General features: G+C 41.5%; 1 protein-coding gene across 3 annotated transcripts in view; it reads left to right on the forward strand.

Annotated features, from left to right (window-relative positions):
* The first annotated feature begins 6 nt into the window (after nucleotides 1–6).
* Ccnyl1 (cyclin Y like 1) overlaps nucleotides 7–13966 on the forward strand; it is a 41621-nt gene continuing 27661 nt past the window's right edge. For all 3 annotated transcript variants that reach the window (XM_008846196.3, XM_029569921.1, XM_008846198.3), the window contains exons 1-2: nucleotides 7–362; nucleotides 13129–13203. In XM_008846196.3, coding sequence (XP_008844418.1) covers nucleotides 134–362; nucleotides 13129–13203 — 304 coding nt within the window. In that variant the 5' untranslated portion in view covers nucleotides 7–133. The remainder of the gene's footprint in view (nucleotides 363–13128; nucleotides 13204–13966) is intronic.

The raw sequence follows: 13966 nt of genomic DNA on the forward strand, positions 1-13966 counted from the left end.
GGCGCAGCCCCGCTTAGCCCGGGGCTGCCGGCGCCTGCCGCGCCATTGTTGGGGGAGGGGGCGGCTGCGGAACGGCGCGGAGTCGGGGGCGAGCGGAGGCGCAGGCGGCGCCCGAGCGGAGCGGACGCGCCCCATGGGGAACACGCTGACCTGTTGCGTATCCCCCAATGCCAGCCCCAAGCTGGGCCGGCGCGCGGGAGCGGCGCAGCACGACTACGGGTCTGAGATCAACGAGGTGGCGGCCGGGGACGCTGTGGCGGTAGCGCCGGCGCCTGCTGCGGCCGTGGAGCCCGCCGAGTTGGATTTCGGAGCCGGTGAGGGCCACCACCTGCAGCACATCAGCGACCGCGAGATGCCCGAAGGTGAGGAGGCAGCGGGCGCCGTTCGCGCCGGGGCGCATCTCTGTCCTCCGCAGTGCCCCGGGGTCCCCCAGGGAGGCGGCCGCCGCCCCGGGCTTCTTCCTGCCCCGAGCCGGCTTTCCGGGGCCTGGGCACCCGGGATGAAAGCTGACTGTGGCTCGCGTCCCCACCCCTTATTCTTTCCCGGCCGCGTCTGGCCAGTTTCTTTCTCTCCCACCCCTAACGCCCAGTTCTTGCTCTCCTTCATTCCCTCAGCCCGGCCTGGGAACCTCTAGCCCGCACGCGTGCCTCTTTGTAGCTGTGTACCATCCGGTGGGACTTTGCAGGACTTTCTGGGTGCGTGCGTGTGTATAATTGCTCCCTTCAATAACGCAATCTCAGTACCCCAATTTCGGAATAACTATCCCGTCTCCCTGTCCTTACCTAGCTTGATGGTACTTAAAAGCCTGAACCTTCCTCTACTCGCAGCCAGATAAGTAACTGATGCTAGAGCAATTCAGACCCAGCCGTTTGAGGATTTTATTTACGTGCAAGTAGAGGTTGCCATCGAAATGTATGTTGTTAAATAGGGTTTTAAAGGGAGCCTCAATAGAGGCTACTTTTTTCCTTCCAACTATAGTTGGAATACAGAAGCGAAGAAAAATGGGGAAAGGGGCCCTTCTGGTAGCTATGAAAGGTGTCATATCTTCCAGAACTGCAGAAAAGTCCCCTTCTCCTTTTCCCCCAGGAGTTTACCCACGGTGTTCTGTTTACTTTAAAATTCCCACTTTACATCTCCATTTAGCAGACCTCTTTTACCTCGTCTCATCCGAAAGAGAGATGGTAGGTGGGGTAGTTTTTGAGATGGGTGGTTGCTGAGATTGTTGGTTGGACGTTTCAAGGGAGACAAAAGCATAAATTTAGGCTTTAATTAGTAATGTAAAGGTTTGAGAGTTAGGATGCCAGACTCTGCAGGTACTTATTTCCAAGGCTCCTCATCCCTCTGTCCTTCCCTCCCCACCTCCTGCCCTGAGAATCTAGTTCCATGGTGAGAATGTTGAAGTAAAAGCAAAGTTCTGCAGATTTAACCATTGGAGGGTGGGATGGGTGTGTGGGAGGAAGGAGAGGAAATGCTCGATGCTTTACTCCTAGAATTTTGGAAACCCTTTGAGTCTAGGTAATTTTGGATAACTATGGTTATTGAGGGCTATATCCTTTGAATTACAAGACATTGTATCATAAAGATGTTTAAGCCTGAATGGCCTGCTTAACATAAATGCCAACAATTGCTTCATTTCTATAGAGGAATGTGTTCTAGCTGTCTACATAAACTTTAGTTGGGCTTTTGATGTTTTCAGCTTAGAATAACATAAGGCTCATGGTCAACACATCTTTGTAGCTTTTTAGAATATTCAAAAATTGTGAAGAATGAACAAACATATTAATTGTATCTTTAAACGTGGTGCGTTTAAGTGCTTGTGAAAACTGGTGCAATGATGTAAGGTAAGCCAATTAGATGGGTAGTATTGGTGAGTCCACACGGGATCTTGATGTAACTCTTAGGGTTATAGCACATTCACATATGCTCACTTGTCCTGTCCAAATACCGAGGAAGCCTCTGCATTGTCACTGCATTGATGATGAAGATGCAGAGTTAGGACTAGGCTTTAAAAAGCTGCTTTTGCAGAGAACAAAAGTTCTACAAGACTAATGTGAAGGTGGTGGAGGTGGTAGATTTATCAGGTTCAGCACTGAAGAAAAAATGTCAGAATGTATCTTCTATTTTAATCTGTAAAATAGACCTCCTAGGGCATTTGTTACATTTAAAGTAACAAATGGGAAGGAAACATTTGCCCTGTCTCATCTCTCCTATGAGTTCATTTCAGTAGGAAAGAATGAAAGTAGAGGATACCAGTGAGGCCTAAATTTACTGATCAAGTAATAAATAGGTTTGTTCTGGCAGCCATGAGTTTGAAGCTGAGGCTGCCCTGGACAGAGGAGCATTAGGAGAGGCTGGCGAGAGGGCAGGTGAGCACCAACTACAACAGGGAGTATAGAGCCGGGAATTTGAAAAGGTAAGACTGTGAGCACAGAACTTAACCTTTTATTAACATGCCAGTTAAATGTTCAGTTCAATTTTTCTTTTAAAATTTAATTTTGAGGGGCTGGGGAGATGGCTCAGCGGTTAAGAGCACTGACTGCTCTTGCAGAGGACCCAGGTTCAATTCCCAGCACCCACATGGTGGCTAACCACTGTCTGTAACTCTAATTCCTGGGATCCAACGCCCTCTTTTGACCTCATCAGGCATTGCACGACATGGGTGCATTTAAATACATGGAAGCAATACACTCGTACACATAAAATAAAAATAATAAATAAGAATCTTTAAAATTTAATTTTGAGAGCTGAAGGCATAGTTTAGGGGTAAAGTACTTTTCCAGCAAGCACAAGGTCCTAGGCCTTCAGTATTGCCTCCAGTTTTTTTGTTTAATTCTTTGACATTCAATAGTGTTAAGAAATTTCAGCATTTGACTATTTCTCTAGAAGCAGGATCAGAACACAAAACACATTGGAAGTTTGCTTTTAATATCTTCATTTCAGAAAATTTTATTTCAGTTTCCTTGGAAACAAATATCTAGATTAAAACGTAGCTTTAAAATTTTTTATTTTTTATTTAAAATATTTTATTTTTTTATTTTGTGTGTATGAATGTATTGCCTGCATGTACATAAGTGCACCCGTGTCGTGCAATGCCCACGGAGGTCAGAAGATGGCGTCAGAGCCCCTGAAACTGGAGTTCGGACAGTTGTTAGCCCCCATGTGGGTGCTAGGAATCAAACCCAGATCCTCTGCAAGAGCAGTGAGTGCTCTTAACTGCTGATCCATCTGTCCGACCCCTATTATTTTTATTTCATGTGTACGAGTGTATTGCCTACATGTAGGTAGATGCACCCATGTCATGCAGTGCCCTCAAAGGTCAGAAGAGGGTGTTAGGCTCCTTTGGTGCTGGAGTTAAGGACAATTGTTAGCTGCTATGTGGGTACTGGAAATCGAACCCCAGGTCCTCTCCAGGTGCAACCAATTCTCTTAACCGCTGAGCTATCTATCTCTCCAGCCCCTATAGCTTTTTTTTTTTTTTTTTTTTAATGTGTATGAGTGTCACACATTGCCCACAGAGGTCAGAAAAGTCAGATCCCCTGGATCTGGAGTTAAGGACAGTTATTAGCTGCCATGTGGGTGCTAGGACTTGAACCCTGGTCCTCTGCAAGAGCAGCCAGTGCTCTTAACTACTGAACCATCTCTCTGCACACTTAACCCCTCCTGTAGCTTTTTTTATAATGAAGAACTTGTTTTGATTTCTTGGGTAAAATGATAAATGATACTCTGTGCTTCCCTTTGAAACATTTTAGATCATTCAGTGTCATTTTCAAGACATTTCCTAAGAACAGTGTGTGCTCACATAGACTTGAGTATTTCGTACTCCATTCCTATATTTAACACGGTGTCTGCTATAACTGCTGGAAACAAGATACTGAGGCCTCAATTTTTCAACTTTTCATGCAGCCTTTTATGCTCTGACTTTAGGAGCTTTGCTAATTGGGTAAAGGTGCTCTCTCAAGTGACCCTTCTTCCCCCTCTTTCTGAGGGTTGATGGCAGGGAAAGAATTAGCAGTGTGATGTGGAAAAACCTGAGCAACAAATCTTTCCTCTTTCCAGTAGCTATTTTAAACTTTTTTTTTTTCTGTTTAAAAAATACCAGTGTTGGTGAAAGATTTAGAAAACAGGTAAGTCATTCATTCACAGTCGTTGAGGCTAGTACCTAGGAATAGTCTGATGTTCATTCTGGAGCCCTTCATATGCATATAAATATTTCATTTCCTAAAACGAGATCGTTCTGTGTGTGCTGCTTTTGTAACTTAAAGCAGTGGCATAATAGCACCCAGTCCTTGGGTCAATGCTTGATCTCCAGAGAGCTCTCCAGGGTGTCCGCTATGCCAGTGCTTGCTGCTCTGCACGCCTGCATTTTCTTAGCCACTTAGGGTACCATTGCAGAGTATCATTTCTATACCTGTCTTTTTGGCTAGGCATCTTTCATAGTAAAACCATGCATGCTCCAAAAGAAGTAAAAACATTTTGATGACTGGTGCCTTGTATCTCCTTTGGATAGAATTCAAATGGTGTGTTTTGTCCTATGACTTAAGTCTGTAACATGTCATTTTGTAGTTAAGATATTTTAGTACTGAATGTTCTTAGACCATTTTGAAGGTCCCAGTGACTTTTCACTGGTCATTAGAATTCCTGTTTTAAGCCAAGCGTGGTGGCACACACCTTTAATCCCAGTACTTGGGAGGCAGAGGAAGGTGGATCTCTTGAGTTCAAGGCCAGCCTGGTCTACATAGTGAGTTTCAGGACAGCTGGGGCTACAGGGAGACCCTGTCTCAAAAAGACCAAAAAAAAAAATTCCTGTTTTAGGTTTTGGTAGACTATCTCATGTCTTCAGTTCTGCATAGCTACTACTCTTAAGAGGTTGGATACCCTGGAACATGTTTACTGAATGCCTTTGAATGGCCAGGCAGTATTCCAGATACAGGCACAGTACCTACAAGACAGTCAGTCCCTCCTAAACCTGATCCTTTCCTTCTGGAGGCTGGCAGGAATAATCAAGAATGTGAGGTAGTGAGCTGGAAGGGAAGCAGTAAAGGAGAGTAAAGATGAGGGAGAGGGACAGAAAAGATGACTTCTTTAAAATGATATGTCAGTTGTCCTAAAAGTGAAAGGAAGCAGCAGAGGTGAGGGACTGCCATATAGACCCCTTTGGAGTTCCTCATATGGGAAAAAACTTAATTTCAGTAAAGGACAGTAAAAGAGGACTTGAGTGGCTACAGTAGAGAGAAAGCGATGCCAGAGGATGCTGATTGGTTAAAGCCTTTACACTGTTGGCCTTGTTTGTAATATGGACTTTGGTTGTAAAGGGAAACCATTGGAGGATTATACACAGGGGAATGGGTTCTTTGTGAAAAAAGATCAGATTGGTGGCTCTGTGAGACTTCACTGTGATACATACAAGGGTGGAGGCAAGAAGACCAACTAGGAGACTGGGGCAGTAGTTCAAGGGAGAGCCAATAGTGGTTGCACCAAAAAAAGCAGTATTAGGCCCAGAGTAGTAGTGATGCACACCTTTAATCCCAGCATTCGGAGGACAGAGGCATTTGGAGTTTTGTGAGTTTGAGGCCAGCCTGGTCTAGGCCAGCAGGTTCCAGGCCAAGTAGGGTTATAGGGAGACCCTGTTTCAAACAAAAAAGATAACAAAGATGTGACTATACAAGCCACAGAAAAATGAATGCAAACGATTCTTAAATGTATTTTCACACAGAGATGCAAGTGAAAACTGCTGATGTTTTCTGTGCTCTTATTTGGTTGAGGTTGTGTGGGAGGTTACATTTGTATATTGCTGGTGGAAATGCAGAATGGTTTGACCCTATTATGGGGAATTTGGCAAAATCTAATAATGTTGGTATTTTGTTTAATCTAGAAATCCTACTCCAAGAAATTTATCCCAAAGATGTATATACCATAATGTGAAAAACAACCTACATTTAAAGTTCTCACTGTATTCAGTGGGAAGATACTGTCAATAAATGAGTTATGTTGTAAGAGACAGGTAAAATACAGTAGCATGCCCTTGTGCTTGAGTGTCTATAAAAGTAAGTATACATCTATGGGACTAAGAAGATGAGCGCAGTCTTCAGGGTGCATTATATGACAAGCAAGGGGCAGAGCATGAGGCAATCTGTGTGAAAGAAAGCAAGGAAAATATGTTTGCTTATTTAAAAAACACTGAGGAATTCTTGATCTTGTGCGATTATGTGTGTACCTTCTTTTCTAGTGGCTAACCAAAGCACTTATTTGCCCAAGATATTATTTATGGTATGGGTTTTCCAGTAAAATGGCAGTTTTCACTTGTTTACGTTTGAATTTGTGGATACTTAGTGATTTATTGTGTAATATTTCCTGTGTATTTCATTTAATCCTCTCTATTTTGAGTTAAGGAGTAATAGAAATTATAGCTGTTTTACTTATGAGAAGATAGCTACCAAAAAGTAGAAGTTGAGTTTTCCAGGGTTTTAAAAAACAAAGCTTGATGGATCTGGAATGTAAAATGACTCAGTGATAAAACCTTTAGTTTACACAGTACTTGTGAGACTTGGAATGTTTCCGTTAGGACCCATAAAAGTAATACAGTATATGTTACAGGGATGATAGAGCAAGTCAGTGCATGAACTTAAGCCTTTAAATAAACAAGTGCCCAGCAGCTGGCTCAGAAACTGCTGACATCTTCTGTTTAATTAGAATATATTGAAATCAATATGCTGGAATTAATCTTTTTATTTTGACAAGGAAAATGATTTCTTGACAGTTTATGATTATATAATTTTAACATTTTTGACCTTTAGTAATGTATTTAATTATTCTAAGTTGAATTAAAATTTTTTTTTTACATTTTTAGTATGTGGTTAAGGTAGATCATACAAGTGATAGAATCTTGGACTAGAGAAAAAGTAGCATATTAACCTATCTTTGCTGTCAAACTAAATTGCACTTTAAATTGATAACTAAAATGATGGCTTTTGCAAGTTTAATTGTAATCCTACTCATGATATATGTGTCCTAGTGTAGAACATTCTTTTTGGGGTTTTTTTGGTCTCTTTTGAGACAGTTTCCCTGTCACTCCAGCTGGCCTAGAACTTGCTGTGTAGACCAGGCTGTCCTGGAACTCACAGAGATCCACCTGCTTGCCTCCCAAGTGCTGGGATTAAAGGCGTGCACCACTACACCCAGGCAGAACATTGTTTTTGTTGTTTTGAGACAGGCTTTCTCTGTAGCCCAACTGGCCTGGAACTTGCTATGTAGACCAGGCTGGCCTCTCGTTTCAGAGATCCACCTGCCTCTGCCTCCCAAGTACTAGGATTAGAGGCATGCATCACCTTGCCCAGCTAGTTTGGAACATTGTTACAGGTTTCTCTGTGTGTGGAGTGTATATATGAGTTTATGTGAATTGTCTGTACAAGTGTGGAAGGCATCATCTTCCTCATTCAATATATACCTATTTTTTAAGACAGGTCTCTCACTGAACCTAGAGCTCATAGATCTAGCTAGGCTGGCTGGTCAGTGAGCTCAGGGGTTCCATCTGTCTCCGCCTCCCTAGTGCACTAGGCCTACAGATGCAGTGGTGCATGCTGGCTATTTACATGGGTGCTGGGCATCCAAACTTGGGTGCTCATCCTTGTGCAGCAAGCACTTTACTGACTGAGCACTTATATATCAAGTGCATGGTAATTGTGTTATTTTCCCACCATCTTTGTAAATCCTTATGTGTGTACTGGAGTATATGTATGTTCATGGAGTCTAATGCTTTGCTTCATAGTTGGTAGTCTTAACCCTCTAATAGTGAAAATAGAGTAGTATGTTTTGTCAGAGTCTTCTGAGGCTCTTGGGAATAGAGTTAATGGAGAGTTCAGGAACAATATGGTATGTGTATAGGTTTCCTGTCTACTGTCTTAAGTGTCCATTCTATAAAATAGCAATATGTGGTATTTATAGTTGACAGAAAGTGCAAGTTACATGACAAACTTTGTTAGCTACATACAGAAAATTAATACTTTCTCAAAGCCTTGTGCAAAGTGACATGAAATCTCTAGTGGATATAATTCCTACAGTATATACAAGTGATAGAAACTCATTGAAGTAGAATTACTACAATTAAGTATGGGAGAGTGGCCAAACTATAATCAGATGTATGCAAATTAGAGCCACAGGAATGTTCCTCATTTACAGCCATCAGGAAATTTTTAAGTATCTTAAGCTGGGATAGGAGTTAAAACTGAGATAATTGGTAGTGTTATACCTCAGTGTGTCTTTGCTTCTTGTAGAAAGCAATTTAGCACTGTATATTGAACCATGAAATGATCCAACAGTGATCTCATATTTGAAGATCCTTCCTAAGGAGATGAAAAGAATGATTTAAAATACTATGTGCTTTATTTTCCTCTTAAGGACAGAATTTTATAAATGCCTAAATCCCCCATAGAGGATTGACTGAACTAAGTGTGGGAATGACACCTGCTGTGTCGTTATACATTAAGCAGTAAATATGTTGTATGTGTAAGGAGTAAGATATTTCTTTAAAAGGAGATAAGTTGTGAATTGATAAGAGGTTTTGGTGATGTTTTGTTTGCTTTTGGTTCAATGGATCCAGCCCAGGGCCTTGCTCATACAAGGCAGGTACTTAAGCACTGAGCTACAACCCCAGCCCAAGAGCCTTTTTCTTTTTTTTAAGAAATGCCCAAGAGCTTTCATGGGACTTGTGCATGCTGCCACTATTGCTGTGAATTCATTTGCGTAACTGACCAGCTGTCTGGAAAACTCACAATTTCCTTGTGATCATCCACCTCCTCTGACTCTTACAGTCTTTCCTCTCCCTCTTCCACAATGATCCCTGAGCCTTGGGAAGCAGAAGTTTGATATAGGTGTCCTATTCAAGGATAAGCACTCTGCAGCCTCTTATTCTCTGTTCGTTGGCCAGTTGTGGTTCTCTGTGTTAATCACCGTCTGCTGCATAAGGAAACCTCTCTGGTGAGAGTTGAGAGATAAATTAATTTGTGAGTATAACAATAAATCATTAGGAGTCAGTTTAATACTATATAGCTGTTTAGTAGAAAACTAGTATTAGGCTCTTCCCCATGTCCTATGAGCTGTCTAGCCTCAGGTTCCTAGACCTGATACCAATGTCAGATATGGACTCTGTCCTATGAAGTGGACCTTAAATCTAATTAGAAAGTGTTTGGTTATTCCCATACTATTCATGCAACTGTTGCGCTGGTGGGCATATCTTGCCAGGCTAATTATTATAGTTCACAGGATTCACAGCTAGGTGAGGTTGATGATTATTTTTCCCTTCCGGTAGCATGCATAAGCACCATGGAGATGAGACTTTGGAGTCAGTACCAGCTTGATTTCTCCTTGTTTGTTCTATAGCTCATGTATGTAGTATATTCAGCAATAAGGTCTTACCATGAAGTTTTGGTGGATAACCAACCTCAAATCAGGCAAAATCTGGTGGGAAAGTGGGTAAGAAACCCAACCCTATCTGAGGAACTATTGTCTAGGAGGGAGAGCGTCAGTCTCTCTTTCAAGGCTGTGACTCTTGGTAGGCTAGCCAGGCTCCAGTGGGTAGACCCACACTGAAGGACATTTGGGGACACAAGTTAGACTGTAGGCCATATATGTGTGTGTGTGTGTGTGTGTGTGTGTGTGTGTGTGTGTGTGTGTATGTGTATGTGTATGTGTATGTGTGTGTGTAAATAGAGTACATTAAATTGTATTGGGGGGCAGTAAGTGGAGGTGCAGATAGAGAAGAGGATCTAAATTCCATTAAATTGTATAAAAATCACAAATTCAATATAAAAAATTTTTAGTTACTTTAAAATTAAAAATATGCAATGGGAAAAGGAAAAAAAAAAAAGATGCATTAAAAAAAAAAATAACCAAACTGGGTATGGTGGTGCATGCCTTTAGTTCCAGCACTCAGCAGACAGGTAGGTCTCTGGGATTTCCAGGCTGGCCAGGGCTACATAGTGAAAGCCTGTCACCAAAAAAAAGAAAAAGGAAGATAGCCAACTGTTAATGATTGTGAGTGTATTGATAGTCTTTAAAGTAAGCCTGATTTGGGCTTTTGCTAATTTCTTGAGTTTGATCCATCTCACTTTTAATGTGCTCAATACCGCTGATTAACTAGATTGTTTTCAGTTGTGAATCAGAATGTCTATCTCAAATAGTTATGTATAGTATAACCAAGGGATTCACAGAGGTGAACTACAGCTTGACCTGGGAATTAAATGATCTCAGGAGCTGTTTCCGTTCTGCTCCAATAGTAAAGGGAGCCTCCAACATCTCCTCACTAGCAGCTAGTGATCCTAGAGTACAGGTCTACCTTTCTCCTCTGGCTCTTGGCAAGTCTCAAGAGAGCTGCAGTTGATTGACCAGCTCTGGAGCATATAATCGTCTCCAAAACCTAGGGTAGGGGAGAGCCAGTTTGACACTTGAACTAATTTAACCCCCTCTCCTCTACATGTCACTGTTTTTATCCCAGCTTTCTTGGATCTTGTCTTTGGGTCCATAATTGCACATCTTGATTTAGTACTTTTTTTTTAAAGATTTATTTTTTGTGTATGTGTGCATGTCTGAGTGTGTGTATGTGCACCGTGTGTGCAGGTGCCTGTGGAAGCCAGGGGAAAGTGTTCAGATCCCCTAGAACTGGAGTTAGAGGCAGTTATGAGCCTCCCAGTGTGAGTGTCAGGGAGCTAAACCTCAGTCCTCTGCAAGAGTAGCAGTTGCTCTTAACCACTGAGCCGTCTCTCCAGCCCTTTGATTTGACATTTTCATGCATGTGTGTTGTAAGCCTAGTCCTCTTTGATACCCGTACTTGTTTTCCTGGACTTGTTAAATTTTCTTGATTCTCCCCCCTCCAACCTCCAATACTGAGATCGAATAATATGGTTATTTTTAGTAGTTTAATCAGCAAATTACATTTTAATTCAGATGGTAAGATACTTGCTTTTTGGAAGGAAGTAATCCTAAATCCTTTGAGAAAGAAGCTTTAGGTTAAAAACAGCTGTGAAATTTCTATGCATATAGGGCTTTATTTTTCCATATAGCTAATCTTGCCTCATTATTTTCTTAAAGATGTCAGAAAACCTTTAAATATTTTGTTATTTTTATTTTATGTGTATGAGCCTGTTGCCTGCATGCGAGTGCACCTGTGTCATGCAGTGCCCGTGGGGATCAGGAAAGGGCATCAGATCTCCTGGAACTGGAGTTAAGGACAGTTGTTAGCTGCCATGTGGGTGTTGGGATTTGAACCTGGGTCCTCTGCAAGAGCAGCTAGTGCTCTCAACTGCTGAGCCATCTCTCCAGCCCACAGAAAACCTTTAAAATGATTCTGTGTGGATCTTTTTTTTTCAGTGTGTATGAGTGTATTGCCTGCATGTGTGTAAGTGCGCTGATGTCGTGCAGTGCCCACAGAGGTCAGAACTGGATCGCCACAGATCCCTGGAACTGGAGTTACAGACAATTGTTAGCCACCATATGGGTGCTGGGACTCGAACCTGGGTCCTCTACAAGAACAGTCAGTCCTCTTAACCTCTGAGCCATCTCTCCAGCCCCTTTTGTGAATTTTTAAATAAGAATAGTTTTCTTCAGTCAGATGCACCCTTGTAATCACAGTACCCTGAAGGCTGAGGCAGGAGGATCCTGGAGCTCCAGGAGCTACATAGTTCAAGGCCAGCCTGAACTACATAGAGACACTGTCTCAAAAAAATAGTTGTAAAAATAAAGTGAATGATTCAAATTCCTGTTACACTACAAAGTCCTAAATTATGTTCATGCATGATTCTAATCATGTTACTTGAAGAGGGGGAAAAAAGGGCTCCAAGTACATATATTTATGAAATGTTGAGTTAGGCAGTAAAGTAGGGTTTTGCTTTGGGGTGTTTTTTTGTTTGGTTTGTGACAGAATCTCACTGTGTAGTTCTGGCTGGCCTGGAGCTCACTGTGTCTACCAGGCTGGTCTCAAAACCCCAGAGATCTACATGTTTCTGCCTTCTGAGTTTTGGAATTAAAGAGGGATGCCACCACATCTGGCTTATTTTTTTAATCTTCAACTGTGTGTATCTGCACGATTGCCAGTGCACACAGAGAACAGAAGAGAGGGCATTCATTACAGGTGGTTGTGAGCTGCCTCATGTGGGTGCTAAGAACTGAACTTGGGTCCACTGAAGAGCAATATGAACTACTAACCACTGAACTATCTCTCCAACTCAGTGAAGTTTTTAATATGTGACATGTATATTCTGTAATCGCCAAGGATGTAACGGTGCACACTGATTCACCACTAAAGCCCTCTTTTCAAGGAGTAGAGCAGTGGCCATCGTGGCTTGAGAAGTATCTCTTTACCATTGCTCTGTCTGAATCTTGGTCTGTTTTCTTACAAGATTGGTTGAGTAGCTTAAGATGGGCACTAATGAGAAGTGTCAGGTGTTTCTTCTCCCTCAAAAAAAGCTTTCTTTTCTCATATGAAGACTAAAAGGGTGCATTGTGGAAAGTTAGGACTCCATCTTGTAGTCTTGATTAAATAGATTATTCCATCTTGCTCCCAAGGTGGACTGCAGCAGGAAAAGGTGAGTGAATGTAGCCTTGGAAATGGAGGCTGAAAGTTAAAAATCAGTTTCTATTCATGAAGATTATAGGGATTTATTTGGCCATTGAGTTTTTATGTAGTCCTTGTAAATCTGCATAATGAATAGTTCCCAAATAAACAACTAAATGAGCTTACTTGTCTGACCAAGTTAGAATTAACCATGTGGTTGTCTAAAGAGTGTGTGTCAAAACCAGTTATCTTGTTTTAGCATATTTGATGGATTGAGCTAGCATCCAACAGCAGCTTGCTGCTTGCAGCTGTTGGGAAGTGTTCCAGTAATAACAGCACAAATACAGGTTTTTTAAAAAGTAAAAGTTGTAGCTGAGTTTCATTTCACATGACTAGAGAAATTCTACAATTTTGCAGTTTCCCAGGGAAAAATTTTTATATTGTTGCCTTTATTTCCTTCGTAGTCATAATTAAAACCTTTTCACTAAAAGGTTAAGAGTAATTAAAGCCACATGCAACTATTTTCAAAACAATGTACTTTTTTGCTGAAATAGATGGTCACATCTTTCTCCTTTCCTTAATAGATTTAGCTTTGGAATCAAACCCTTCTGATCATCCAAGGGCAAGCACAATTTTCCTCAGCAAATCTCAAACAGATGGTAAGAATATTTTCCCCCACTGAGGGGAAAATGAAAACTGTGTTGTGTGTGATGTCATAGAAAGTATTTAGAAGAACTTGTACATTGATTGAAACTTTTCATACATTTACTGTTTTATGGTATACATTCCTTTGGTTGTCACTCTTAGGGAGAGCATGTGGACTTTGTGTATACACTTCTCACCTTACTGCCAGTGAGATACATGACAGAAGTGGTCGTGGATTTATGTATATCCTACCGTATGCCCTTTACCCCTTGATCCAGCAAAGTGTTTTTGTTTTTGTTTTAATTTTATGTATATGAATGTTATGCCTGCATGTGTGTAAATGCACTGTGTCATTTACAGATGGTTGCTAGCTGCCATGTAGATGCTGGCATTCAAACCTCGGTCTTCTGCAATAGTCAGTGCTTTTAACCACTGAGCCATCTCTCCAGCCCCCCAACAAAGTGTGTTTTAAAGATGGCTAATACAATTTAGGTTTCTGTTAGATTTCCATGAACAAATCAAAAAAATTCACAGACTCAATTTTGTTTTGATCCCATTTTACATAGTACCCCAACCAAATGAACCTGTGTCACACCCAAATGTATGTGACTTGAAACTTTTAGACTATTCAAAACTTTCTCATCCTAATACAAAACTCAGAGCAAACATTCCCTAATGTATTTCCTAGAAGGATTACTAGTATGTACATTTTCTATGTCCTGCTTGTTTTAGGATGAATCAGAATCAGAACCTTCCCCCCTTTTAATTCTAAAAAGT

Source organism: Nannospalax galili, unplaced genomic scaffold, assembly GCF_000622305.1.
Source record: "Nannospalax galili isolate Female #2095 unplaced genomic scaffold, S.galili_v1.0 scaffold281, whole genome shotgun sequence".
NCBI lineage: Eukaryota > Metazoa > Chordata > Mammalia > Rodentia > Spalacidae > Nannospalax > Nannospalax galili.